At 55.6% G+C, this 25,937-nt stretch overlaps 11 protein-coding genes across 11 annotated transcripts; 6 read left to right on the top strand and 5 right to left on the bottom strand.

Moving 5' to 3' along the window:
- Window positions 1–216: 216 nt before the first annotated feature.
- On the top strand, window positions 217–2,258 carry K452DRAFT_224835 (uncharacterized protein; the record flags this gene model as incomplete). Its single annotated transcript, XM_033536714.1, has 3 exons — window positions 217–472; window positions 521–720; window positions 771–2,258. The coding sequence occupies 3 exons, from the start codon at window positions 217–219 to the stop codon at window positions 2,256–2,258; spliced, it is 1,944 nt and encodes a 647-aa protein (XP_033399316.1).
- A 1,216-nt stretch (window positions 2,259–3,474) lies between these two features.
- On the bottom strand, window positions 3,475–4,342 carry K452DRAFT_224801 (uncharacterized protein; the record flags this gene model as incomplete). The annotated part of the gene is made up of 3 exons (XM_033536710.1): window positions 3,475–3,630; window positions 3,705–4,040; window positions 4,223–4,342. 3 exons carry the CDS (start codon window positions 4,340–4,342, stop codon window positions 3,475–3,477), a joined length of 612 nt encoding a protein of 203 aa, XP_033399317.1.
- A 265-nt stretch (window positions 4,343–4,607) lies between these two features.
- K452DRAFT_267819 (uncharacterized protein) lies at window positions 4,608–6,597 on the top strand. The gene is made up of 4 exons (XM_033538858.1): window positions 4,608–4,722; window positions 4,787–4,856; window positions 4,904–5,402; window positions 5,680–6,597. Exons 1-4 carry the CDS (start codon window positions 4,672–4,674, stop codon window positions 6,233–6,235), a joined length of 1,176 nt encoding a protein of 391 aa, XP_033399318.1. The 5' UTR covers window positions 4,608–4,671; the 3' UTR covers window positions 6,236–6,597.
- A 249-nt stretch (window positions 6,598–6,846) lies between these two features.
- On the bottom strand, window positions 6,847–7,654 carry K452DRAFT_160005 (uncharacterized protein; the record flags this gene model as incomplete). The annotated part of the gene is made up of 1 exon (XM_033535654.1): window positions 6,847–7,654. A coding segment is annotated over one exon (399 nt), but the record flags the coding sequence as incomplete, so codon positions are not given.
- A 1,329-nt stretch (window positions 7,655–8,983) lies between these two features.
- On the top strand, window positions 8,984–10,899 carry K452DRAFT_267822 (uncharacterized protein). Its single transcript, XM_033538859.1, has 4 exons — window positions 8,984–9,290; window positions 9,339–9,425; window positions 9,490–10,251; window positions 10,309–10,899. Exons 1-4 carry the CDS (start codon window positions 9,008–9,010, stop codon window positions 10,836–10,838), a joined length of 1,662 nt encoding a protein of 553 aa, XP_033399320.1. The 5' UTR covers window positions 8,984–9,007; the 3' UTR covers window positions 10,839–10,899.
- A 651-nt stretch (window positions 10,900–11,550) lies between these two features.
- Window positions 11,551–13,897, top strand: K452DRAFT_267824 (uncharacterized protein; the record flags this gene model as incomplete). Its single annotated transcript, XM_033538860.1, has 2 exons — window positions 11,551–13,637; window positions 13,737–13,897. Exons 1-2 carry the CDS (start codon window positions 11,570–11,572, stop codon window positions 13,895–13,897), a joined length of 2,229 nt encoding a protein of 742 aa, XP_033399321.1. The 5' UTR covers window positions 11,551–11,569.
- Window positions 13,898–13,999: 102 nt separating this feature from the next.
- K452DRAFT_160035 (uncharacterized protein) lies at window positions 14,000–14,929 on the top strand. The gene has a single exon (XM_033535655.1). The coding sequence runs from the start codon at window positions 14,098–14,100 to the stop codon at window positions 14,683–14,685; it is 588 nt and encodes a 195-aa protein (XP_033399322.1). The 5' UTR covers window positions 14,000–14,097; the 3' UTR covers window positions 14,686–14,929.
- Window positions 14,930–15,491: 562 nt separating this feature from the next.
- On the top strand, window positions 15,492–15,644 carry K452DRAFT_192431 (uncharacterized protein; the record flags this gene model as incomplete). The annotated part of the gene is made up of 1 exon (XM_033535864.1): window positions 15,492–15,644. A coding segment is annotated over one exon (153 nt), but the record flags the coding sequence as incomplete, so codon positions are not given.
- Window positions 15,645–17,763: 2,119 nt separating this feature from the next.
- Window positions 17,764–18,635, bottom strand: K452DRAFT_296616 (uncharacterized protein; the record flags this gene model as incomplete). Its single annotated transcript, XM_033541929.1, has 4 exons — window positions 17,764–17,942; window positions 18,244–18,301; window positions 18,410–18,447; window positions 18,512–18,635. 4 exons carry the CDS (start codon window positions 18,633–18,635, stop codon window positions 17,764–17,766), a joined length of 399 nt encoding a protein of 132 aa, XP_033399324.1.
- Window positions 18,636–19,227: 592 nt separating this feature from the next.
- K452DRAFT_224113 (uncharacterized protein) lies at window positions 19,228–21,903 on the bottom strand (the record flags this gene model as incomplete). The annotated part of the gene is made up of 10 exons (XM_033536673.1): window positions 19,228–19,332; window positions 19,484–19,575; window positions 19,770–20,038; window positions 20,108–20,129; window positions 20,191–20,214; window positions 20,290–20,440; window positions 20,600–20,641; window positions 20,752–20,816; window positions 21,223–21,316; window positions 21,547–21,903. The coding sequence occupies 10 exons, from the start codon at window positions 21,901–21,903 to the stop codon at window positions 19,228–19,230; spliced, it is 1,221 nt and encodes a 406-aa protein (XP_033399325.1).
- A 922-nt stretch (window positions 21,904–22,825) lies between these two features.
- On the bottom strand, window positions 22,826–24,241 carry K452DRAFT_224133 (uncharacterized protein; the record flags this gene model as incomplete). The annotated part of the gene is made up of 4 exons (XM_033536675.1): window positions 22,826–23,274; window positions 23,327–23,629; window positions 23,680–23,913; window positions 23,962–24,241. 4 exons carry the CDS (start codon window positions 24,239–24,241, stop codon window positions 22,826–22,828), a joined length of 1,266 nt encoding a protein of 421 aa, XP_033399326.1.
- Between the last annotated feature and the right edge of the window lie 1,696 nt (window positions 24,242–25,937).

The raw sequence follows: 25,937 nt of genomic DNA on the forward strand, positions 1-25,937 counted from the left end.
CTTCCGCACGTAGGGTAGAGGTGGAGAGAGACGTCATCGCGTCGCATCAACACCATCTGCAGCGCCAACTGCGGCATCTAAGCGAAACTTTTCTCACACGATCCCCGACGCCTGCTTCTCCGCGTTCACTCCTCTCGTTTCCCGCCTTGCCGCTCTACTCCAGCTGCTCCACCCAGCTGGTCCGCGCTGCTGCTGCGCGTCAACACCTTTCCCGAAATGGAAACCCAAGGATCGTCCAACGCCGACTTCAAGTGGTTCGGCGAGGGCTTTGACGGTTTTCCCAAGAGACTGCCCGAAGACTGTGTCGAGTACGCCATCTACATCGTCGACGCTAAGCTCGATGCGGATAACCAAGTCCGGGAGAAGCTGCGGAGCATCGAATCAACGGCAAATACGCTTACGAAAAAGCTACTAAAAGACTATATATGGCAACGCGAGTCATTCAAGCCGGAGCTTCATAGGGAGGATGGTAGTACTACATTGCTTTCATGAAAATTTTTCTGAGGCTGACTGTTTACAGGGACATGGATGCTCCGAGGCAGAACTAACTACGGCGACTCGGTAGCAGATGAATGGGTGATAGTCTACCTCCTTCGAGAGCTCAGCAATCAGTTTCCAGAAGCGTGGGTGCGCGTTTACGACACTGATGGCGAGTTTCTGCTCATCGAAGCAGCCAATGCTCTGCCAAAATGGCTAAATCCAGAGGTGGCAGAGAACAGGGTAAGTTTCTGCAATGTTCCTGTGAGGTTCAGTCATTCTAATTCATCCAGGTCTGGATAAATAATGGCGAATTGCGAATTATACCGCTAGAGCGACCAAAGCCTGGCGAAACATCTGGTCCTGCTCCGGGACCTCTGACGGTGACAGAAGCCCGCTCATTCATCAAGGCCAAGCCATCCGAGCTCATACATTCGCCTATGGTCGAAGAAGAAGCATTTTACCGCATCCGAAATTACCCCAAGGAAATTTCCGAAAACTTGCACCAGTCATTAATCACTATCCCGCGCAACCTCGCCTTCATCCTCCACCAAAAGCCTGCCTACATTAGCGCGGCAGTCGAAGCTTTCTACCTCCGGGACCCCATCTCCCTCAAGCCTCTGAAAGCAGAAACAGCAAGCGGCTTCAAGTTCCCACCATCGGATCTCGTAAACGCCAGCGTCCGCTTCACGAAAGTCGGGTACGCACAGCTCAAGAGCCAGGAATTTCTTGCGCCGAAAATATGGGAAGGCGAGCTAGCCAAGCACGACGCCGCGAGCAAAGACCGGGCACGCCTCGAAATGGGCATGAAAGTCTCGTGCGGTTTTGAGATGCTGGTTGCGGACCCGCAGAACCAGGACAAGCAGGCAGTGCGCGAAATTCAGCTACTCCTAGAGGATATCGATAGCGGAGATGAATCGCTGCCAATGGACGACGAAATCAAAAAGTGGTCTGTGCAAGATGATGACGAGAACTGGATGAACATCAACTTTGAAGAATTCGAAAAGGAGCTCGCTGGCAAGAAGGCCCGTGAGAGGTCGGCAGCGGGCCTCGACGATACCGGATTCGGCGATAAGGCGGCGCAAGAGAATCTGCGCAAGATGGTTGAGCGGTTCGAAAGTTTCCTTAACGACGACGAGGCCGGGCCCGAGGGCGCTGAAATGGACGACATGGACTTTGACGACGAGGGGGAAGAGGAGGATAGCAGCGATGTCAGCAGCACAGGCGAAGACAAGGACGCCTCGTTCGACGAGGAAGAGTTCTCGAAGATGATGCGCGAGATGATGGGCATGCCGGAGGAGGTATACAAAGAAGTGATGGAGATGAGTCTGGACGAACTGAAGAAAGACCGGCCGGAGCTGGCGAATCGGCGGGCGGGAGACGATGCGTCGGCGGGTGCGCAGGTCGAGGAACTGAGCTCGGACGACGAAGAGCCGGATGAGAACGAGGCGAGAGATTTCCATGAGATGATGCAGCGCATGGAGGCGGAGCTCAAGGCCGCCGGTGCGCTGGATCTAAATGCACAGCCAATGCCTGACTTGATCAAGGGTACGGGCAAGGGCCAGAGCAAGGGAAAAGGAAAGCAGAAGGCCGAGGAGGGAGCGGGAGAAGTAGAGGAGGTAGAGGGCAGTGATGACGACGAGGTCGAGGTCGACCTCGACTATAATCTAGCCAAGAACTTGCTGGAGGCGTTTAAGGGGCAGGGTGGCATGGCGGGGCCGGCGGGCAACATGATGGAGGCCATGGGGATTAAGTTTCCGCGCGACGAGTCTGGGAAATAAACCCCGTATGGATGGTTTGGCAGGATGGAGGGGGAATTAAAAAAAAAAGTATGTACAGGATATAGATGGTGCATTAAAGCGGAGCTCTCGGGGGCTGATGTACTCCAGCTCTATACCAAAAGACGCTTTCGAGACAAGAATCGGTAAACAATGCAGCACGTATGTAGCTAGCTAGCTACTCGCGGACCTATTCGAAGACAGACAGACCCTCGGAGCCGCGCGGGACAACACCACCTAACTATTTGATACCTACCACGGCTACAAGGGCAGGCATCAGTATCCATATCCCCACGGCACCAGTGAACGACGGTACTCCGTAGGAGCGAGAGCACACCACATCCCCCCGAAACCAAACAATAAACATTAAACAACACCACAAGCATATCTACATGCCCCTACACATAACATATACCCTACAGTTAGCTCATGTCTGGGCTGGGTCTAGAGGTAGAGCGCATCCCATTAGTAAAGATGAGAGGCGCGCGCGTACTCCGAGGCCTTCGTCGCTGGGGGACTGCAACACAAATACCCGGCAGTTGTTCACACTCGGGCGCTTGTTTGGCTTGGCTTTAAACAATCGGATAGAGATGCGCCCTGTTGTCGTCTTAGAGAAGAGGTGCTTATGCGGGCTCCCAGGCCATGACCAGCCACGCTGATGCGCACATGATGGCTCGCGGGAAGGGTAAGCAGGTTTCTGGAGTGCATTGTTTCAACGACGGCGGGTGATGACGTCGTCGGTGGTGTGACGGGAGTGATGGACGGAAGATGTGCGGCGTGCCGGAGACTGACGCGGAGACTGTGTTGCACTGGGAACGAAGATCAAGAACAAGATACGGGATCAGTGAGCGCGGGGAAAGAACATGGTGCGGCAAAGTCATGAAGCCCGGCGGATGCAGTCATCATGTCTGCGATGAGATTCTGGATTAGCTTGGACCAGGACGCTCATCTGCTGCTGTTCTGTTGGAGAGTGCGTTCGTTATCGTAACGACCTCATTTCTTGACGTTCTCAATTACAATGTATGAACCTGAAGCGCCAAATAGCATCTCGGAGTGTTTTGTTTTTTGTTGAATTCAGCTGCGCGGTACAAGATCTTTGGAAATGCAGGCCGAATCCTCCCGAAAACCTCGCCGTGCCATAAAACCTGCTATTACGGCTGCAGGAAGCCGGCTGGATATCCGCTCATCCACGTCATCCCGACGACCCCTTTTAAACCGCTTAGAAAACCATCGCGTGCGGCTTGTCACCCTTGCGCAGGCTGAAGGTGGAGCCAAGGTAGCTGATGAGGAAGGGGTCGGTCTTCTTGATGTTGGCCAGGATGGCCTTGTCGACGGTCCTCTGGTCCTCGATGCGGTTGGACGCGATCTTCTTGGGCTGTAATCCTGCATGTCAGCCGCTGTGCCCCGATGATATAAAATGCGATTTCCGCCGGTTCGGGCACTACTGACCTCGGGCTTCTCGCCCTGCTTGAAGAAGGCCTCCTCGCCGGTCTTCTTCTCCTTCTTTTCCCTGGCGAAGTAGTCCTCGCCACCAGCCTTCTCGACGACGGAGGAGTCAAGGCCGCTCAGGTCAACCTTGGTCTGGGTGGCAATGACGTAGCGAGCGTTCACTCTCCTGAGAGGAACACCGTTGACCTTGAAGGGACCGGTAACGAGGAGAACACCCTGGGGCAGGTGCTTGAGGAGGATGACGCGCTTGCCACGGAAACGGCCAGCGAGGAGGATCAGGACGGTACCGGGCTGGAGGGAGGCGCGGACCTTGGCGGGGCGGATGCCCTTGCGGACCTGCAGAAAGACGGACGTTAGCATGAATTGCTTCTGACCTCCGCATTTTATATATCTCCAGCTTCGCGGGTGCCCGCGGTGGTCGCAGCGTTGCGGCGCCTGCCGAACGGCAGAAAGCGCAACGCTGCTGCCCCCGGCCGCACGCTCCCCAATCCCCCCCATCAATCAGAATGCGCGCGTACCTTCCTGGCGGCCTTCTCATCCTCAGCCGGGTAGTACTTGGAGGCCTTCTGGCTCGGGTGAGGGATGGACCTCTCGCCCTTGCCGAACTTCTTGGTCGTAGGCTCCTGGGGTGCCGACATTTCGGATGTGTTGCAAAGGATCCGGTCGGGGGATGTGGTCGATGGGTGGGTTGAGTCGTCGTCGTCGAGCCCAGTCGCGGTGTTGCAAGCGAATTGACAAAATGATGGTGCGGTGCGGCCGTCGGCGAAACTCGATTGCCCGGGCTCCGGCGCGCAAGCGGGCCGCGGCGAATTGTTGATCCGCTGACAAGATGCCAAGAGATTAGATGGATGACGGCGGAGCTCTGGGCTGGCCGGGGGTGTGCGTACGTGAAGCTGCGCTCACCACCACCTAACGAACGCCTCTTCAAACTACTCTACACCACACCACTTACACACATCCACCCACCATGTCCATAGCTCCGCTGCTGACGTTCAAGGCCGGCAAGTGCGACGTCGACGTAAGACTGACTGCATCGCTCGCCCCGTCCGTCCTGCACTACTAACTATTTCTCTTGCTCGCAGTCGAGCTCCCAGCCATGGAAGGTCAAGTCTGTCCCGACGCCCGGCTACATCTATCTCTACATCGGCGATGGTAAGCTCCACCACCCGCCTATCGCCTCTCCCGCTCACACCATCCAGAGCTCGTGCACTTTTGCTGGCGGCCGCGCTCCGCCTCGGTCAACGACCCGGAGCTCGACCTGCTCATGATCCCCGGCGACGCTTCCTTCACCCCCTACACCGGCCAAGAGAACAGCGAGTCATCCGACGATCTCCGGTCGCCCACCGACGGCCGCATCTTCGCGCTCAAGTTCACTTCCAGCTCGCAACGGCACCTGTTCTGGCTGCAATCCAAGAGCCAGCACCCGCAGGGCGACGCGAGCTGGTTCAGCCCGCGGGACCAGAAGCTCGGCCAGATCGTGGACATGCTCCTGTCGGGCGAGGAGATTGACGTTCACGATGAGCTTCGCCAGGTCCAGAACCAGCCGCGCGGCGGCGGCAGCGATGATGCGGAGATGGAGGACGCGCCGGGCCCCGACCACAGGCAGGGCAGCGGCGGCGCCGGTGCCGGCGCCACTGGCGGGGATGTCAGAGACGAGGGCGAGGAGTCCAGAGAAGGCGGTGCCGATGGTGGACGAGCGTAGGTCAATCCCCGGTTTTATTGCGGCGCGTTCTTGGCGGGGCGTTTGAGGGACATCGATATCAAAAAAGCATGTCGCTGCGTGCGCATGAGCGTAGACATGCTGAAGAATGCATGCCGGGCTCACGTACTACTGTGTAAAGTAGGCAGTGAAAGCAAATACGATAGCCACGTGCTCATGGCCACGGCTACGTCAAGCAAGCTCGGTCCCTCTCGGCCTGTGCCTTTCATTTCCATATAGGGCAACAGTGCTAACGTGTTCGATGTGTATATATAGACCGAACGATGCCTCAGCCATCGTGCAAAACTTCCTGCAATCTCTGCAAGGCGGCGGCAACGCGGCGGGAGGCTCCTCAGGCGAAGGGCAGCTCTTCACGACGCTGGCGGACCTGCTCCCGTCGAGCACGACGATCCCGGTGATCGACACGGCCGACAGCAAGTTCATCGACACACTGCTGCTGAACCTGCCGGCGACGATCCTGCTGCAGGCGCAAGAAGCCGACGACGCGGCGTCGGCGGAGCCGACCTCGGAGACGGCGCAGGCGGCCATCGCCGCCATGAGCCTGCCCCAAAAGAAGGACATTCTCCGCCGCGTGCTGCGCAGCCCGCAGTTGGCGCAGAGCTTGCAGAGCTTGACGGTCGCGCTGCGCGATGGTGGCTTGCCGAGTGTGAGCGAGGCCCTGCGCGTCAAGGTCGAGAATGGCGGGTTTATGCGCAGGGGTGGCGTGCCGCTTGGTGGTGGCGAGGCGGTCGAGGCGTTCTTGAACGGGGTTAAGAAGACGGTGGAGGAAGAGGGGAAGGGCAATGAGGGTGGAAGAATGGATGTCGATTAGAGTGTTGGTGGGGAGGTCTGCGTGTGTAGTGTGGACGGCTGTGGGTTGCATTTGTATAGCTGCTGGCTCTGCCTGATAGGGCTAAGTATATGAATGGGATTGGGTTTGTTGAAGGGGGTTCTGCGTCGATTGTGATGGAATTTCAGGGTAAGATTGTTCTGCTACGGTAATTGGGGTCTCGAATTGGGCCCACCCGATCTATTACTATATTGCAGGTTTTTTCTATTTCAGCTTACGGGATCTAGTTTTGAGATTGATAAATATTTATCCCTATCCCTGCGTCACACAGCGGAGAAGCCTGCCGCAAAATAGTACGAGTGACAGGCGGCGAAAGGATACCTTTGTTAATGTCAAATGCCAAGAGCAGTTTTGCTATTCGAAATTTCTAACTGGTTGTTTTAGTATTTTTTGTGTTTGACCGTCACTACTATCTGTAGCCGTCTTCATGCTTTACACCCTGATTTCGGTGCCGTTGTTCTCTTTCGCACATGCGCTCGTCATTGAACATATTCCACACTTGCAAGACGCACGCGTCACAAGACCCTGAAGCCGACGGACAGAGAGAGCCCGACACCGCCACAACCAGGTCGGATTCGAGTGGCTAGAGCCGGCACAGCAAAAGCTCGAAAGCCTGCGCCGGCCGATACACGGCGGAGCAGCATCACAACACCGCGTCCTGTGATATACACAGCCCGGCCTATGCTCCCGGGACAAATATATAAGGTCCGCCTCTCCGCCCTCTAACCTCTCAGCCACCACTCTCCCAAATCCAGGAATAAACCAAACCAAAGACAACAAATCTCAAACCAAGTACTTCACCTCACCAATTTCCTTCACGAACACAAAAACAAACAACCCTACAAAGCACCAGCAACAGCACCAGCAAAAATGTGCATCTACACCATCGCGCTCTACGCCTGCGGGCACGCCCTCCCCGTCTCGCGCATCTACTGCGCCGCGCTGCCCTCCTTTGAGCTGCGCGCCATGCTTGGTCTTGGGCTGGGGCAGCGGTGTGAGAGCTCAGGGAGTGAGCTGGTGGCTGGACCGGAGAGAGAATACATGCGTTTGAGAGGGGGTTGCGGGTTTTGTGGGTGCGTGTGGGGTGGACGGGGCGTGCTGGGTTTGGAGAGAAGAGAGGTTGAAGATGCGGTGGTGGGTGCTGATGTAAAGGTGATGGATGGGGATGAGGTGGGTGAGGAGGGGAGCGAGGAGAGTGTGGGTGAGGAGTGATGATGTGGGTGTTGCCTGAGGGTGGGTGGGGTGGAGTGGAGTGGGTTTCCTTTTGATGGTTGCGAACGAGTCACTAGAGGAGTTGGTTTTGGGGATGTGGCACTGTAGATGCGAAAATATATGGATTGGAGGTAAGGTTTTCGATGGCTCTGCTGGGTTAAAAGATGTCGAGGTTGGTTTTAGAGGTAAATGGTGTCTGATGAAGGGTGTTGTCCAACCCGGCGTATAGGCACTTATGGCCCCGGAAAATTTGCCCACCCTCAACTACATGTTGAGTAAAATCTACAATACCTACAGAACACTTCTTGGGTAGTTATAATAGACTATTACACTACAGCCAATATAATTCTATAAAAGTAAAAATATACGAGTACTATAGTATACTACGAGAGTATAGAGGTGTAGATATATACGGCTACTAGAGTATCTACGAGGGTATAAAAATAAAATATTCGAAGGGTATAAAGGTACTTATAAGGGTATAGAAACCTAAAATTTTAAAGAGTAGAAAATATATTATATAATTCTATAGGTGCTATTACGTGGGGAGGGCAAATTACCCGGTGCCGGCACCTATCCATGTTCGATCATTAGTATCGTATATCTTTACTATTAGTATGGAAGCGTTATGGTATAAATTTTTACGAAAAGCCTACGAAATTTCAGTGAGTAGAGAACAAATTAGTGTTGAGTTGACCTCGAAGAGAGAAGCGAGTAATGTTCCTATCCACATGTGATTTTCCCGCTGCATCTACCTTTTAGTTGATTTGTAGCGCCTTCTTTTACTTTCTGTTTACTGCATAAAATTCCCTCTCTACGCATTCAGCGGTTACTAAGCGACAGGAATCCTGCGTTGCTGTAGCAATTCCCAGCACGGACGTGAGAGTCAAAACTCGATGATGAGTGGAATAAAACTCTGCCATGGTGTCGCAGCAGAAAGGATTCCCCATCCCTGAAAGACTTGAATGACGATGGCGCTGCCGACGGGAGTGGCAGAGCCGGGGTCGAGATGGCGTTCATTGGCGTAGAGAAATGCACCAATGGAAGCGTAAGGTGTTAGATAACCGAGCCTTGCGGGAGAAGGAGCTTGTCGGGACTGCATCATCGATCGTGGTCAGGCAGATGAGATGCCTGACATTGAACGTTCGAGATCTTTTTTACAGACGCATCGAAGAACAAGGGTAGTAGCGAATTGACAGAGAGGACAGGAGGACCAGCGTTGTCCGTTGTCTTTCACCTTCATTGGCTCGCTTTAGCCGCATGCGCACGCGGTTACACCAAAAGCGGGCTAACTGACGTCGACATGCTTGCAGCCTACCCAACACATCCCGTACACAATGAACGCCTCCGCGCCTCCACCTTGTCCCGTGCTTGCCCTCAGCGCCGACGGAAACGTTGCGCTAATCAGCCTATCTGAGCGTGGAAAGCGCCATGATGGCGTACGGCACCTTTAAAAGCAACAACGTGCCCGCCAGCACAGCTTACCAACCACTTTCAAGCTCAAGTTCCTCGTCAGCCCGGCCGCCTTCTCTCCATGCCACTATGCCGGACTCGGATCTCAAGATCAAGGATGTGCGCACCAACTCAGCTGATGGAATCGAGGCTGCGCGCTCGGCATCTTTGAACGAGGCGCTGTCCGCGAAAGACCTCTCGCTCTACGAGAAAAAGTGCGTGCTCGTTAACAGAGAAATCGATAACATGGGAATGGGCAGGTATCAATGGTTTGTGTGGTGTTTATGCGGATTCGGTTATTTCTTGGACCTTTTATGGGCACAGGCGTTTGGCCTGGTGTTAAGTCCTGTGCAGCAAGAATTCGGATTCAGAAGTGAGTCTAGAAACAACCTTTTCGTTAATTGATGCTGACCATTCGAAGATGACCACAGCGGCAACATCTCGACATCCTTCTCTGCCGGATTAACCGCTGGAGCCTTTGTCTGGGGCTTTGTATCCGACATTGTTGGTTGGTACTCTGGCCTGATCAGTGATTCAGGTAGCCATCTGACCTGTACTGACTGTTTCGCCAGGGCGCCAATGGGCTTTCAACCTCACAGTCCTCTTTTCGTCCATCTTCGGTATCTGCCTAGGAGCGCCAAATACTTATAGTCCGTTTTTGGTTCTTACCGCATTTACTGGATTTGGTATTGGTGGTAACATCCCCATTGACACAACAATCACCCTGGAATTCATTCCGCAGAACAAACGCTTCCTCCTGGCCTTACTCTCGATCTTCCAACCAATTGGTGTGGTGATCTGCTCTGCCATCGCCTACGGCTTTATCCCAACTTACTCGTGCTCGCCCAACTTTTCGGAAGCCAACCCGCTCCCTTCATGCCGCAATGTACCAGCGGGTGAGGCGTGCTGTCGGAAGTCGGATAATATGGGATGGCGATATCTCATGTTCACCCTCGGGGCAATCACGCTGACAACCTTCCTTTGCCGAACGATCATTTTCAGGATGAAGGAATCGCCAAAGTACCTCGTATACCGCGGGAAGGACGCCGAGGCTGTGGCAGTGCTGCAATATATCGCCAAGGTAAACAAGCAAGAATGCACACTGACCCTAGAGACGTTCGAAGCGCTGCAGAGAGAGCACGAAGCTCTGGGCCAGGCGTCCGGCGCCCCCGCGCTCGGCGGTGGCGCTTCCCAGGAAAAGTTGTCTATGAGTGAGAAGCTGAAGTTAGAGATTGGACGATACAAACTTCTCTTCAACGGCTGGCAGATGACACGCTTGACCGTCCTTGTCTGGCTGACTTACATTATGGATTACTGGGGCTTCACTGTTGCTGGTGAGTTAGCCTTCGTTGGCGAACAGTATGAATTTTTACTTACTCTTTGCTACCCAGGTTCCTTCCTGCCGCGCATCATCGCTCTGAAGAACGGCGCGCTTAACCTATCTCTGAAATTCACCTACCGCAGCTACGTCTACATCTACCTCCCAGGGATCGTCGGCGTGGTCCTAGGCGCCATGCTGTACAACGTTCCACACGTTGGCCGCAAATGGACCATGGTGCTATCAGCAGCAATGATGGGCGTGTCGATATTCGTCTTCAGCGCCGTCAACTCCGAAGCCTCCAACATCGGCCTCAACGTCATGGAGTACTTCTTCCAATCCATGTTCAATGCCGTGCTCTACGGCTGGACGCCCGAGGCCTTCCCCGCGCCTATCAGAGGCACCGCGTGCGGCGTGGCGAGTTTCTGGGGAAGGCTGTTTGGGATCGTGAGCCCGCTGATTGCGCAGAGCTTGTATGCCAATGCGGAAAACGGCAGCGGAAATATCAATGCCGTGCTGTACCTAGCTGGCGGGGTTACGTTGGGATGCGTGATCTCGGTGGCGCTCTTGCCTAACAAGGCAATGGGAAAGCAGAGTATGTAGCTATGGTGGATGAGAAAGACAGGCGGATAAAGTAATGTAGATAAAATAAATTGCTTCATGGCTAGAATATGGAGAACTCCGAGTCTATTGATGTGGTTAGGAGATCGAGGTGATTAGAGACTGTTCCTCTGGAAACGGAACCAGGAACCATACTTGTACTCGTGTATCGAATAGAAGCGTTTGATCAGACAATTTTTGCTGTGGTTTGACAATACTATGGGGTAGGCGACCAAAAAGCAAGTGATCAGCTCACTAGTTCCCTGCAACATCCGTCACCGTGAAGAGAGATGGTGATACTTGTACGGAGTAGAACAAGAGAGCCATTTATGATACGTAGAGTCTGTGTGTGCTCTAAGACCTTTTCACCCATACCCAGGGCTTGGATGAGCTAGGCAAGGAGTACTCTGTAGATTGCTTGTATCGTCCCCTGTCTCGCTAGACGGCGATCTCGATTCGCGGTGACGGACGTTATACGCTTCGAAAAAGAGAGTCATGCATCTTTGGAGTTAATTCGACGCTGGATCACATGGAAGTTTGCATTTCTTGGGTGACGATGATGTGGGAGGAAGAAGCAGGCGTGCAGAGAAGGCCCGAAATTGGAGGTTGCTGAAGGCGTCGGCGAATCGGAGGCCAAAACCTCCGGCGGTCCAAAAAGTTCTGCCAGTCGCGGCAGTAACTTTTTTGGACGAAGGCAGAACACCATCTTTCATACTTCAGAACAACCGCACAAAATGGGCCCTTCCCGCAAAAGACAGCGCATTTCCGAGGACGGAGCCGCTGCTCCAGCCGCTGCGGCCGAGACTACCCAAGAGCCCGCCGCCAATGACGCTTCTGCAGCGCAATCCGAGACTGTAAAGGCCGAGCCGCAGAATGCGCCTCGCCGCCAACTCTTCATCCGTTCCCTGCCTGCCACAGTCACCAACGACGACCTTACCGAGCACTTCTCCCAATCTTTCCCTATCAAGCACGCTGTTGTCGTCACAGACAAGGAAACGAAGTTGTGCAAGGGCTACGGGTTTGTGACCTTTGCCGACGCCGAAGATGCCGCGCGCGCGAAAGAAGAGTTCAATGGCTCGGAGATTCAGGGTCGCAAGATGAGAGTGGACATTGCCGAGCCGCGCCAGCGCGACACGGAGCACAAAACTAGCACACCAGCCAAGGCGTCTATCGAGGCGAAGCAAAAGAGAGAGGATGCCAAGGCACTGGCAACTCAGTCGAAGCTGATTATTCGCAACTTGCCATGGAGCATCAAGACCCCGGAACAACTCTCTGTCCTTTTCAGAAGCTACGGCAAGGTCAAATACGCCGTCATACCGAAAAAAGGCTCCGGTATGTTGGCTGGTTATGGTTTTGTCACTCTGAGAGGGAGGAAAAATGCGGAGAAGGCTCTTGAGGGGATAAACGGAAAAGAGGTGGATGGTCGCACGCTGGCGGTGGATTGGGCTGTGGAAAAGGAGGCCTGGGAGAAGGCCCAGGACGACGAAGACGAGGAAGAGAAGGAAGACGCGAATGCTCAGGCCGAAGATGCAGGCAGCGAGGCCGCATCTGAGGGAGAGGGTGCAAGCGACGACGAAGGCGCCTCGGAAGACGATGACGATGAGAACGAAGACGATGAGGACGAAGACGATGATGATGAAGACGAGGACGAAGATGACGAAGACGACATGGACGTGGATGAACCAGCCCCACACAGGCCCTCCAGCGCCAACTCGACCCTCTTCATACGCAATCTTCCCTTCACATGCGACGATGAGTCTCTGCATGATCACTTCGAGCAATTTGGAGCAGTGCGTTACGCAAGGATTGTCATGGACCATGCCACGGAAAGGCCAAGGGGCACGGGTTTCGTGTGCTTTTACAACGATGAGGATGCAATCAACTGTCTGAAGGGTGCTCCGAAACACCAGGCTCCCAGGAATCCTCAGGACAGGTCTGCCCCTCTTGCGGCACACTCTGTGTTGCAAAATGAGGATTCTGATGCGACCGGTCAATACACAATGGACGGTCGTGTTTTGCACGTCACCATGGCGGTCAACAAATCAGAGGCCGAAAAGCTCACTGCCGAAGGAGTCGCATTCCGTGGCAACAGAGACAAGGACAAGCGCAAGCTCTACCTACTCCAAGAAGGCTCTATTGCTACCAACTCTCCCATGTACCAGCTGCTTGCACCCGCGGAAATCAGCATGCGTGAGGCCAGCGCAAAGCAACGGAAACAGCTGGTCGAAAGCAACCCCTCGCTCCACCTGAGTCTCACGCGTCTCTCCGTCCGCAACCTTCCCCGCAGCATCACGTCCAAGGACCTCAAGCAACTGGCTCGTGAAGCTGTTGTTGGTTTCGCAAAAGATGTCAAGGAAGGGAAGCGACAGCGGTTGTCCCGGGAAGAATTGGAGCGCGGTAGCGAGGAGATGGCAGAGGCCGAGAAGGAGAGGAAGGCGAAGGGCAAGGGTGTGGTCAGGCAAGCAAAGATTGTCTTTGAAGGGCGCGAAGGAGGCAAAATCGAGGAAAAGTCCGGTGCAGGCCGCAGCAGAGGCTACGGTTTCATCGAATATTACACGCATCGGTCTGCGTTGATGGGTCTGCGCTGGCTGAACGGCCATGCCCTTGGCTACCAGGCTGTCGAAGGAAAGAAGGGCAAGAAGCCTACTCCCGAGGACATTCAAGACAGAAAGAAGCGTCTCATTGTCGAGTTCGCTCTCGAGAATGCTCAGGTCGTTCAGAGGAGGAAGGAAAAGGAAGTGAAGATGCGCGAGAAGCCGAAGGCGGATGCGGATGGTGAGGCACGCGACGGCAAGAGGCAGGGTGATCGGAGAGGTGATCGGAAAGGTGATCGAAAGGGTGATCGCAAGGGCGATCGGAAGGGCGGAAAGTTTGAGAAGGACCAGAAACGCGGCCCACCAGGATCGCAGAAACGCAAGAGAGGACAAGACGAAGGCGACGAGGCCAAATCCAAGGATGAAAAGTCGTCTGCCGCAAAAGACGAAAAACTTGCCAAGCAGTCAAGGATCATTGCTAGGAAGAGGCAGCTGCGTCGGGCTCGCAACAAGGGCACCAGGGCTTAGGGATGGGGAAAAGTTTTTGCCGGACGGCAGTGCACTACGAGATACCAATCGGAGAATTTTCGTGCCTTCAAGATTTGTTCGCGCCTCGAGGTTCCTTGGGCTTTGATGCATACAGCCGCAAGTATTTGTCCTTTTGCACCCGTTGTCCCTGCCCGCGTAACATACCACACCCTCGACCCGTCTAGGCTAGCGCCAGCAGGATGCATGCCACGAGGCGAAGGCCACTTTGCCTCATACCAACCACTGCATGCAGCTTCTTAGCGCCCTTCTGGACCCTTGTGCGGGCCGAGCCAGCTCCCGCGTGGGCGGCCTGGCGGACCGTTGCGCAAGCCTTGGTATCTGATGCGGCGAACCAGCGGAGCCATCGGAGCTGCAGGAGGCCGTTTGCTACAGCTACGGGGCACAAAAAACCAGGAGCGCTCGCTCACGGTCAACCTTCGCGTGCGACGTGCGGTGGGTCGAGCACCAGGAGGATTTTGCGATGTGACTTGTATTATCTGATACCTCTAATCAAACGTCGAGGCGGAAGGGGGCCCCAGCCTTGTGCTTCTTCAGCTGGCCGCGCAACCGGGACACACGAAGAAGATGTCCACCGCGAGCCAGGCAGGCCGAGTCGGCCAGGCTGCACGGGATTATCTCCGGAGGCGAATCTGGCACCCGGCTCCAATCAATCGCCCAACTTGGCGCTCGGGATCTCGCACGCCTCAATCTCATTCCCACCAACCCCCGCTCCATTGACCTCTTTCCCCCTTAGCCGCAGGGCTCGCGGGGAAGGGGACTCGACGTGAAGGTCGCTGTCGCTTACTCCTGTTCGGCCAATACTCACGGACAACAACATGATGCGGGCACTCGTAGGACCACCGGGCACAGCGCGCCGCGCAGGATTGAGCAGCAGCAGCGAGACGTACTGCGCATGCAGCAGCTCAGCAAGCAAGCAGGCATGGAAGTTGAAAGAAATCGGGACTGCGAGCATCAAGGCCAGGCTTGGGCCTCATGGTGTATAAAGAGCATGTGTGTCAGTGAGCCTGGCGGCCAAAAATCCTCAACCTCAAAAGTATACAGTGTACACAAGACTTTCCAAACACCAACGTGTATATCAGCAGCGGCAGCACTTTATACTTATACTCGACCCTTGACGTTTGACTTGGTTGACTTGACCCCCACGACGGCACCACCACCCACCACCAACTACCACTACCATAAACGCCCCACGCTTCCCCACGTCAGCAAAACTCGCAAACCCGCTCTCAGCCCAGCACATCCGTCAAGCCACCGCCTAACACACATACGTAAACGGTACGCCCTCACGGCCACGCGTGGCCAGGCTTCGCAGCACACATCCAACGTCATCCCCCTCGCCACGCACCCTCCTCCCCACACAGCCTCGCCACACCCTACCCCTCCCTCGCTCACACTAGCAACATCACCACACATCCCCCTCACACCATCAGCAAGCACTAACACACGTCCCAGACGCGCACGGCACGGCACCAACCTCCGCCATCCCTAGCGCAAGCATCACCACCAACACCAACACCAGCAGCATAGCACATAGCACATAGCACAAAGCGCACATACAACGAAAAAAATGTGCCAATACGAAGCGATCCACTACCACTGCGCGCACGTCTCGCGCCGCCTGATCAAGCACTGCCACTTTGCGCGCAACGACCCCAACCACCAGTGCTTTGGCGCGTGGAGCATCAAGCGCGAGTGGCGCCAGCCGTACGAGAACTGCCCGGCGTGCGTGGCGGCGGGCCTGCCGCTGCGCGTGCCCGCGGGCAGGGTCGACGCGTCGGCCCATGGGCTGCAGAAGTATTGATTGCGACGCGCTGCTTGCTGCTTTGTTGCTTGTGTGCTTGTTTGCTTGCTCTAAGTGAGTGAGTGGGCGAGCGGCCTTTTGTTGTGCTTTTGCTTTTGCTTTTGTTGGTTGGTTGATTGATTGTGGTTTGAATTGGGCTAGGCTGCTTTTGAGTGCGTAGGTGGGTGCGTGTGCTGTGTTGTGTGGTGTTCTGATCTCTTTTCGTCGGCTACCTAGCTGTGTGTGGATCTGTGGTTCTCTGCGATATTGGTGTGGCTCAGCATGTTTTCTCTCCCTTCCCTCGCTCCTCTTCTTCCCGTTTCTGGCACTAGTACTGCGTCTATCTTTTCCTTTTTGTTGCGGAGGATACCTACCTATGTACACTGCACTCGTCACGATAGCGATAGCGATACCTAGCGGCGACGGTGGTGGCTTCTGTCTGATCTCCTTCCCTCTGTCTTTCTCTCTCTCTCTCGCTCTCGCTCTCGATTGTTACTCAAGGCGGCCAGCAGCAGCATTCGTTCAGCAGCGCAAAATACAGCACAAGGTGTGGCTACCTCGAGCGATAGCAGCGGCAACGGCATCAGTATCGGCATCAGCGGCTGTCTGTGGTAGCAGCAGTAGCGGCACCAACACCATCGGGCGGGACAAATTTGGGGAGGAATGCTTTCTTCGTCGTCGCGCTGGCTGAGGTATGTTGTGATTGGCTTTGGTTTGGTTTGGTTTGGTTTGCTTTTGGTTGGATTGCGTGGTTTGGTTTGGTGGCGAGCGTGGTGGATGAGCTTGACTTGACTGGCTGGCTGACTGACTGACTTGTGAGGAGGATGCGTGGCTTGACGGCCGACTCTGGCTCTCTGTAGCGTAGCTTAAAAGTTTTGCTTTTGCTAAGATGTGTAGGTAGTTATGGCTCAAGCGTGAGGTTATTTGCTCTAGTCACTTAGATAGTGCTTTTTGGAAAACATTCGCGGTTTAATCGCTTGCTGTGATTTTCTGTACCGTGTTGTTTTAGTGAAGATTGGATTGTATGTACAGTACCTAAAGTACATGCATGCTCATTCAAGTAAAAAGAGAGTAAGTGAAAGTGTCAGGAAGTACCTATCTACCTATCCACTGCACACAGCGCCATCGCATCCACAACCCCAAAAACCCCATCTCCATCCCCATCTCCAACATCCTCCCCCAAACACACAAAGGCCCCAAACCCCCACCCACTTACCTACACCTACACCCACTACCACTCTTCAACAAACATCAAGCATCAAGCATCAAGCATCAAGCATCAAGCATCAGACATCAAACATCAAACCCACGCCCCCGGCACAAACACAGCACACACACGTCGCACAACAGCAGCAGCAGCAGCAGCAGCAGCAGCAGCAGCAAGCGCCGCCCCACGCCCACGCACGCACCACAGCACCTCACCTCATCTCACATCGCAGCGCATCTGCACAAACGCAAACAACACGACCCACCGTCATAGTCGCTTGAAGATCTACGTCCTGATCCACAGCAACCAGCGCAAGAAGCAAGAACAAAGACAGAAAAAGAGAAGAAAAAAAGGAGCTAGCTAGCGGCAGTCAGGCAGGAAGCGAAACGCAGATAGGCAGGCACTAACTTTGGAACGGCGGCATGCAGGGTCGTGCTTCCGCGCGGGAGGCTGCGTTCCGTCGCTAGGGAGGTGCTTGCTTGCGCGCTTGCGTTGGGAGGTAAGCCGGAGATGTCTCCACGGGAAGGGGAGAGAAGGAGGAAAGAGAGGAAGAGGTGGGTGGAGGGAGAGAGGGAGCTCGTTTCCATGGGTACCAATCCAGGTATGCATTCTCGTACTGGGACTGGACTCACTCACGCACCAGCCCCACCTACTGTACACGCCACAAAAGCACACAACCACAAACACGGCTGCAAGCTCTCGTCTCTTCCTCTCTCTCTCGTCCTCGGGTCAAAGTCGAACAGAACGAAACGAAACAGAGCCCAGTACACGCACAGTTGATCCTTCTCATCTCATTTCTCGGTAACTCGATACGTAGCTCTCAATACGCAGCTCTCAGCACGCAGCCCAGGACACAGCTCACAGATTCGCACCCGCCTGCACCTTGCCCACGACGTTGTACCGCTTGCTGAAGAAGGTGAACCAGTCGTTCAGCACGCCCTTTTCCTTGTCGGGCAGGTCCTCCCACTCGGGACGGCAGTCCTCGGGTTTCAGCGATGACTGCGCGAGTGCGCGCGAGGCGTCTTTGCCTGCGAAGACTGTGTGGAGGAGGCGTTAATCGTTGATTAGTTGGTCTGTGATGGGAGATTGGGAGTGGGAGATTGGGAGTGGGAGATTGGGAGTGGGAGATTGAGAGAGAGGAGAAGAGAATGAGAAGGAGGGAGAGAGAGAGACGGGGAGAGAGATTGCTAGCTGGCTGCCTGCCTGGCGAACCGAACACCACCCGCTGTGATGTGATGTGCGGTACTGTGCTGTGTTCCTGCGGGTGCATCGCGAAAAGGGTACGAAAGGGTGCAAAGGAAAGAGAAAGAAACACCATCGGCTGCTACTGCTACTCACCTTTGTACTGCCCCTTCGGGCCGTATGCTTCGTTCTTCGAGACGTCGAAAACGGTGCCCTAAGTACACACACACAATAGTCAACCACCGACGCATCCCAACCGTGCATCCTTCCATCCATCCATCCGTCCGTCGGCAAACTAAGAGAGACAAAGGAAGTAACCCACCTTGATAGCAACCAGCGTGGGGTACTCCTCGTTGGAGCCTGCGCGGGAGGGATGATTAGGAGCCAGGCACGGTAGCTACCTAGGGCCAAGCATTGTACGCACCGTCGCACTTGGCGAGATAGTCCAGGGAGATGATGTCGTCCTTGGGCGGGTCGAGCTGGACGGGCTGTTTGGGCTCGAAGCGCTTGGGCTCCTCGACGTGGTTGGCGTCGCGCTTGACGTCCATGGTTGGATTATGTGCTTTTTGTGTTTTTTTGTTTTTTTGCTTTTGTTTGTTTGTTTGCTTGCTTGCTGGGTTGTTTGCTGAATTGTTTGCTAGGTTGTTTGCGCAGGCGGAGGTGCGGGACGACGGATGAGATTGCTGATGACGCCAGGGGCCGTGGCGGGGTTGCGCGTTGCCGTTGCCTCATTGGCTGCGGCTCTACCCGCTGTGCCCGCTGCTGGCCCGTTCTTCTTCCACCACCACCAAGTTCTTGTTCATCAACATCTGACGCTCTGTCATTGGCCAAGATTCAAATAACACCCTCACCAATCTATACGACTCGCATTCAAAGGGGTACATTGGACATTGCATCACACCCGCCAGCACACGCCATTCACTTCCCTGAAGAAGTCTGTGCCGAAGTGTACGGCAATGCAGCTGAATCTATGCGATCCCGAGTAACGGAGCACCGCCTAACTAACTATGGACTCGACGTCGAGCAGCCGCCGCCACCCGCCCGCAACCACACTCTCACAAAACACGCTGTCCTCGCACAGACAAGGCGCATTTCGCCGCCTTCTTGTCCCACCCGCGCACCGCAGCCTACATGGCGTAGCTAGCTCTTGACAGGCCTCTGCACCATGAGCGCCAGCAGCGAATCAGCCACCTGCGCCGCCGCCAAGACTGTCGTCTCGCCCGGGTTATCGTAAATCGGCGCAACCTCGACTGCCAGGCGTGTTAGCACGCAGTGGTTGTTGTTGGCGCACTTGCGGCGAATCCTAACCGCCTAAGCTTCGAAGAAGAGCTCGTAGGGGGCGGCTAGGGGCCACAAAAAGGAGGAGGAAGGAGAGGGAGGTGTGAAACTGACCAACGTCTGCGCCGACGACGTCCAGATCCGTCAGGCCGTCGATGATGCTCAGCAGCTCGCGGGTCGACCACCCACCGGGTTCGGCAGTGCCGGTAGCTGTGCGTGGACAAGGTGACAAGGTCAGCACCCCGATCATCCGATTTGGCCCTGGCGGCTGCAGGAGCTCGATTTGCGCAGCAGCAGCAGCAGCAGCAGCAGTGAAGCTGCATCGGGCCGCTTGCGCCGCCGTGCCACAACAACGGCCTGCAGACCTGCAGGCTCGGTGTGGCAAAGAAAGGACTGGCACTTACCCGGCGCAAAAGCTGGGTCTAGCACGTCTATATCCACGCTGATATACACCCTAGATCCGGCGACCCTCTTCTTCAGGCGCTCGATAACGCCATCGATGCCGATCCGATCGAGCTCTCTGGCCTTGATCATGTCGAAGCCGCATCTGATGTCATTGCGCACGTCGCCCTTGCGGCGCGTGACGGGCGCGCGAATGCCCGCATGGATCGACGTGTTCCGGATCAGGCCTTCTTCATGCGCAATGTGAAGAAAGGTTCCGTGGTTCACGCCGCTGCAGTCGTCCTCGTCAGTATATGTGCATGCGCTGCGCTCTCGCGCCAAAGAGGGAATCGTCGCGTACGCGTAGTGGGATATCCCGCCGCCTAAGCCATCCATCAGTACCCGTCTGAGTAAGGACACGAGGTCATACAGCAGTCGACTTACCAAGCACTTCCGGATCCCAAGTATCTGCGAAACACGGTCCCTCGCTCAGCAACCAAACCGAACCTCTCTGGCCCAAAACGGCGGCTATAGAGGACTCACCTATATGGCTGTCAAAGTGGATGACACTGACGGGCCCCCACTTCTCGCGTGTCGACCGCAGCGCTGACAGCGTGGTGGTATGGTCGCCGCCGAGGGTGATGATTCGCGGCGTCGTGTAGACGCTCGAGTTGGTCGTCCGGCTCGCAACCACCTGCCTCATCGTTAAACCGGCTCTCAATATCGTATTGTCCTTGAGGCAAATGCAAAAGGGAGCGGTAGGTTGCGTGCTCTCGCGGCGCTGTCGCACCCACACCAACCAACATCGTCTCAAACGCAGCGAGCGTGCGTGCGTACGTGCTCACTCACTCACTTTATGTGCCCAATCGAGCTGCTTCAGCGCAACCGTGTTATCCTGCACAGCACACACAAGTCTCAGCAACCGCTCCACTCACACACCTACCACTCACCATTCCCCCTCTTCTTCCCTTTTTCATCGTCTTCTCACAGCCCAACGTCACTTACCAGAAACGTCAGCGGCGCGTCGCCGCAGTCGACGACCTTGGCCCAGCTGCCGTAAGAGTTCTTGCCTGTGAGTGCCCGCCATGTCAGCATCGGTTGCGCTACCTGCTGCTGGGACTTGCCGCGGGTTGTGCCGCGGGTGCGACGGGTGGTTGTTGGCTGCGGCTGGGGGCGGTTGGGGGCGGGTTTGTGTGCTTTTGTGTGTGTGGGCGGGTGGGTTTGAGGGAGAGGGGCGCGTGGATCTAGGACTGGGCATCAATTCGTGCGTCTGTTTGCTGCTGCTGGCTCATAGACTGGTAGGTACCTAGGTAGCTCCTGGCGCTGATGCGTGGGGCTTTGTTTTTCAGTGTGCCGGACTGCTGCTGCTGCTGCCGCTCATACTCGTAGGAGCCGGAGGCTAATAGCGCAGAGCAGAGCAGAGTATTCCGAATAGAGGAAAACAGAGAGCAGACAAACAAACAGAGACCCACTCACCCGTATAGATACTATACCCATCCGGCTGCATCCGGCTCGAGCCCCAGCGTATGCCTCTCGGCCCATACCGCGCGCCAGGCCTGGCCGTGACGCCCTAAGGAAAGACACCAGAATGTCAGTTCTGCGTGAACACCGTTCCTCCGTCCCTCGTATGCCGCTTCCTCCGTTTTCTCGACCACTGCCACCACATAGAAGCCCAACCACAACCACAACCGCTCGCAGTCTTCGCCCAAACCTGGGCCCGAGGACGGAAAAGTCGAGATAGTACCTAGAACAGAGCACAAGAGAGCAGGAAAGGGAATGGGAAAGGGAACGGGGACGCACGGTATCGAACCCAGCGCCTAGGAACGCGATATCAAACCCCTCGATCTCGACCTCTTTCCCCTCGTCACCCCCACCCCCACCCCCACCGCCGGCAAGACAGTCCACGTACGCCGTGTTTGCGAAGGTGGCCAGGCCCGCGAAGGCGTGGTGTGGGAACTGGAATGGTGGCTGCTGCTGCCCTCCATTGCCGAAGGCTGCGTAGGGTTGTTGTTGTTGGAGGGATTGGGGGAACTGGTGCTGGTGCTGGGGCAGCAGAGCCGGGAAGGTGAGTTCTCGTGCGTGCGGGAGGGAGGGGAGTGTGCTTATGAGGAGGAGGAAGGGGAGGAGGGGATGGGGGGAAGGAAAGGGGGAGGGCATTTTGGTTGTGTGGTGGTGTGGTCGTGTGAGGAATGGGGGAAATGGTAGATATGTAGGTATGTGTAGAGCAAGACGCGTAAGTAGATAGAAAAGACGTCCACTCTGTCCTGTCTGGATAGATAGATATCTCTCCGTATCTCTTTCAGTCACAACAAGAGCGCTCTCAGCGCGAACAAGCCCCAGAAGAAAACCAACCAAACAGTCAACCAGACCTCAGAAACCATGTAGAAATGATTTGAAAGAAAAGAAGAACCAAGAACCAAGAAACAAGAAACCCCCCATCCATCCCATCCCCGCCACCAACGCATTTACCTACCCTAACCCAACCGACTCGGCACCCGCCCCGTCTCGCCGACGCCTGCCCCATCCGTCCTTGCGTCTGCCTTTGTTAGTGAACTAGTTACAGATTACTGCGGGGAGCACGTCGTAAACAACGCCGCTAGACTAAGCCGTGACGGGAAGGTCCTTCCTGCCTGTTCTATTTGATAACTCCGGGTTAGCTCCGGCGGGTCGCGGCCTGGCGGGGGTTTGGTGGCTGAGATACAAATCGAGGACGGATGTGTGCAAAGGCGTTTGATACTTCCATGCTTATGGATATATGACTGGATTGTGTTGATGGTCGTCTACGGCACGTCGTGCATATATATATATATATATATTCGTGCCTGTGTTAGTGTTGTTCCATGGGATGGGATTTGAACGGCCTGCTGACGAAATGTCTGCCTGATAAGTACCTAGGCACCTAATCCGAGCTGTTCACCATCATATAGGCATCAGTAGCGAAAAGTAATTGAGTACACATTACACAAAAAGAGTGCAGAAATCCAATTGCCTAGGAAGTAATCCGGCAGCCTTGAGCAAGCTCAGAAGAAACCCCTCAGCCCCTCAATCATGGCTGTCTGGTATCAATTAACCCCCTCCCTTATGAGCTCGTTTCTTTCTTCCCGCTCAGCAACTCCTCGGCATCCTTGTCCTTTTGACCCACGCTGCCGCTCCGTTCCGCCGGCCTGACCGTGTTGCTCGCCCCCTCCTTGTTGCCGTCCTTGTCCTTGTTGCTCTCCGACGACACCGACGCTGCGCGCTTCAGCCGCTCCGTGTCCTCCGCCTTGACATCCTTGGTCTTGGGATCCTGCTCGTCGTCGCTGTCGCCAAGACTGAACGGGTCATGGTCGTCCGCCTCCGGGTTCGGCGCGATCGACGTCAGCGGCTGCCACTTCTTCGTCTTGTTCGCACCGGGCGACGGCTGCCGGTTAGGCGGCTGCTGGCGGTACAGGGCATCGACTTCATCGACTGGGCCGGATTGCGGCGGCTCCGCCGTGGGCTTGAAGAGGTCCGGGTTGGCTTGAGGGCGGCGAGGCTGCGGGGGAGGCGCTGCGATGGCAGGTTAGCCTTTCTGCTGCGCAGTGCTTGAATTGGTGGTCACGTTTACCCTCGTTGTCCCTAAGCTCGAGCGCGCTAAAGTCGTCGCTCAAGACGCGCGGGTCCGCATCATAACGCTCACGGTCTGCGCTCCTGCGATTGCTCTCGGCGCTCTTGCGAATGCCATAGAGCTGGTCCGATTGGGAGGGGCCAAAGTTCTGGCGCTGGGTGGAGGAACCCGGGCGGTAGTCCTCGTCCTCCTCCTCGCCATCAAGCTTCTTCTTGAAGTCGGTTATCCATTTGTTGACCTTCGTCTGCGTCTCGAGGAATCCCTTGCGCACGTTCTCGCGGATGACTGGGAGATCATCTGCGCAAAGTCAGTTCGATGCTTCCGTGGCAAATATAGTTTGCACTTACCGTCAAAGAAGCTGTATTCCTTGTCGTCCTCATCTCCCCTCGGATCCCTCGGATCCCTCGGCTGGCGCTGCCTCGACGGGTCACCCGGTGCGCGAGGGATACCAGCGTTATTGTAGTGTGCGGCGAGCTGACGCGCGTACTGCTCGTCGGATTCCAACTGGCTCTGCGCCGCGGTCGGGCGAGGAGGTTGCGGGGGCGGGGTTTCCTCTGCTCTAAAGTTCGGGTCGGACATGCCTGAACGAGGTCAATTGAGCCCACCCATGGCGGGGTAGAGAAACATACTCAGCAGAGCGTTGAAAGCGGGCTCGACCTTGCCGTTGCTGGCGACCAAGACGGCCTTGACGACCTTGGGGTCTATGTCCGGGAAGGCCTCGATGAGGGTGACCTCGGCTTGCGCTTGGGGACTCATTGGTCGCGGAGGCTTGGGCGGGGGCGTGGGACCCTCGTCCTCTTGGAAGCTGACTTTCTTGGGCGGGGGCGACTTCAAGGAGGCGCCTGCGGCATCAGTCTGGTCGTCGTCAAAATCGAGTTCGCGAGCTGTCGTGGGCGACTCTACGCCCATGTCGTTTTCGGCAGCCAGAGCCTTTCCTAGGTCAGCCTATGGCGCCAACATGCGGGCCGAGTGGGGTGCTCCCTTCTTACCTCGACGGTTCTCGGCTTCTCGGACATAGTGTGGTGTAGGGGATGAGATGGCTGCGGCACTAGTGGTGAACCGTTGCGCGTTTAATTCGGTGGTGGAAACTAGGTGAAAGGGGGAGTGAGAGTAGAAGGGCGTGGAATGTGGAATGGGGAGACTGCGACGAAGGAAGCTCGAGTCGGCGGCCAAGCGGCGGAGCAGGTGCGCGTATGCCTAATGACGACAAGCCTCCAAGTCGCCTAGCGCACGATCGCCCATTTGCGGCAGATCACCAACGAAGAAGTCCCAAGACATCAATCGGTTCAGTCAAAATGGCCGCCGACCTTGACTTGGACTCCAGCTCTTTCGTGCCCTCGCTTTACAAACCCGCCGGCCTGCTGCCCATCGCCCGTCACCGCGACAGCCTTCTTTATCTCATTGAGACCTACCCCGTCACCATCGTCGTCGGCCACACCGGAAGCGGCAAGACCACCCAAATCCCTCAGTTTCTCGATCAGGCAGGATGGTGCTCCGACGCCAAAGTGATTGCCGTCACGCAGGTGGGTCAGTCAGCCTCCCCGTGGTAACATTGATTGACTTCATTGACCCGGCGCACAGCCTCGGAGGGTGGCCGCTACGACCGTGGCAGCTAGAGTGGCCGAGGAAATGAGATGCCTCCTCGGCCAGGAGGTCGGCTACTCCATCAGATTCGAAGATGTCACCTCTTCGAAAACGCGCATCAAATTCTTGACTGACGGTCTGTTGCTGAGAGAGGCATTGGTAGACCCTCTGCTCTCCCGCTACTCGGTGATTATGGTTGATGAGGCACATGAGCGCTCCCTGAGCTCCGACGTTCTCCTTGGGCTTTTGAAGAAAATCCGTAAGAAACGATCGGATTTGCGCATCGTGATCAGTAGTGCTACGCTCCAGGCCGAAGATTTTCTTAGATTCTTCGCTGGTGATTCGTCGGAGCAGGGCAATGGCACCGATGAGCTAGGCGGCGACATCGGGAGAATCATCAGCCTTGAAGGAAGGATGTATCCTGTGGATATCCATTACCTTGAAGAACCGGCTGAAGACTATGTCGAGAGGGCGGTAAAGACCGTCTTCGACATCCACACAAAGGAGCCCGAAGGCGATATTCTCATCTTCCTCACAGGACGAGAAGAGATAGACACATGCATAGAGATGATCGCTGACCGCATGGGAAGCTTACACCCAAAAGCACCAACGCTTCAGCCACTCCCGCTTTATGCTGGTCTTTCAACGGAACAGCAAATGTATGTCTTCGAGCCAGCGCCCGAGAATACCCGAAAGGTCATCATTGCTACGAACATCGCCGAAGCTTCTGTCACAATTGATGGCATCATCTATGTAATTGATTGCGGATTTGTTAAACTCCGTGCCTACAACCCAACTACAGGAATCGAGACTCTTACAGCGACGCCAGTCTCGAAAGCCTCTGCCACTCAACGGGCTGGACGCGCTGGCCGTACCAAGCCTGGAAAATGCTATCGACTTTATACCGAGCAAGCCTTCGAAAGCCTACCAGAAGCCACCGTCCCAGAGATCCAGCGATCGAATCTGGCTCCAACGATTCTGCAGCTCAAGGCGTTGGGCATCGACAACGTAGCTCGTTTCG

This window comes from Aplosporella prunicola, assembly GCF_010093885.1.
Source record: "Aplosporella prunicola CBS 121167 unplaced genomic scaffold K452scaffold_8, whole genome shotgun sequence".
Classification (NCBI taxonomy): Eukaryota; Fungi; Ascomycota; class Dothideomycetes; order Botryosphaeriales; family Aplosporellaceae; genus Aplosporella; species Aplosporella prunicola.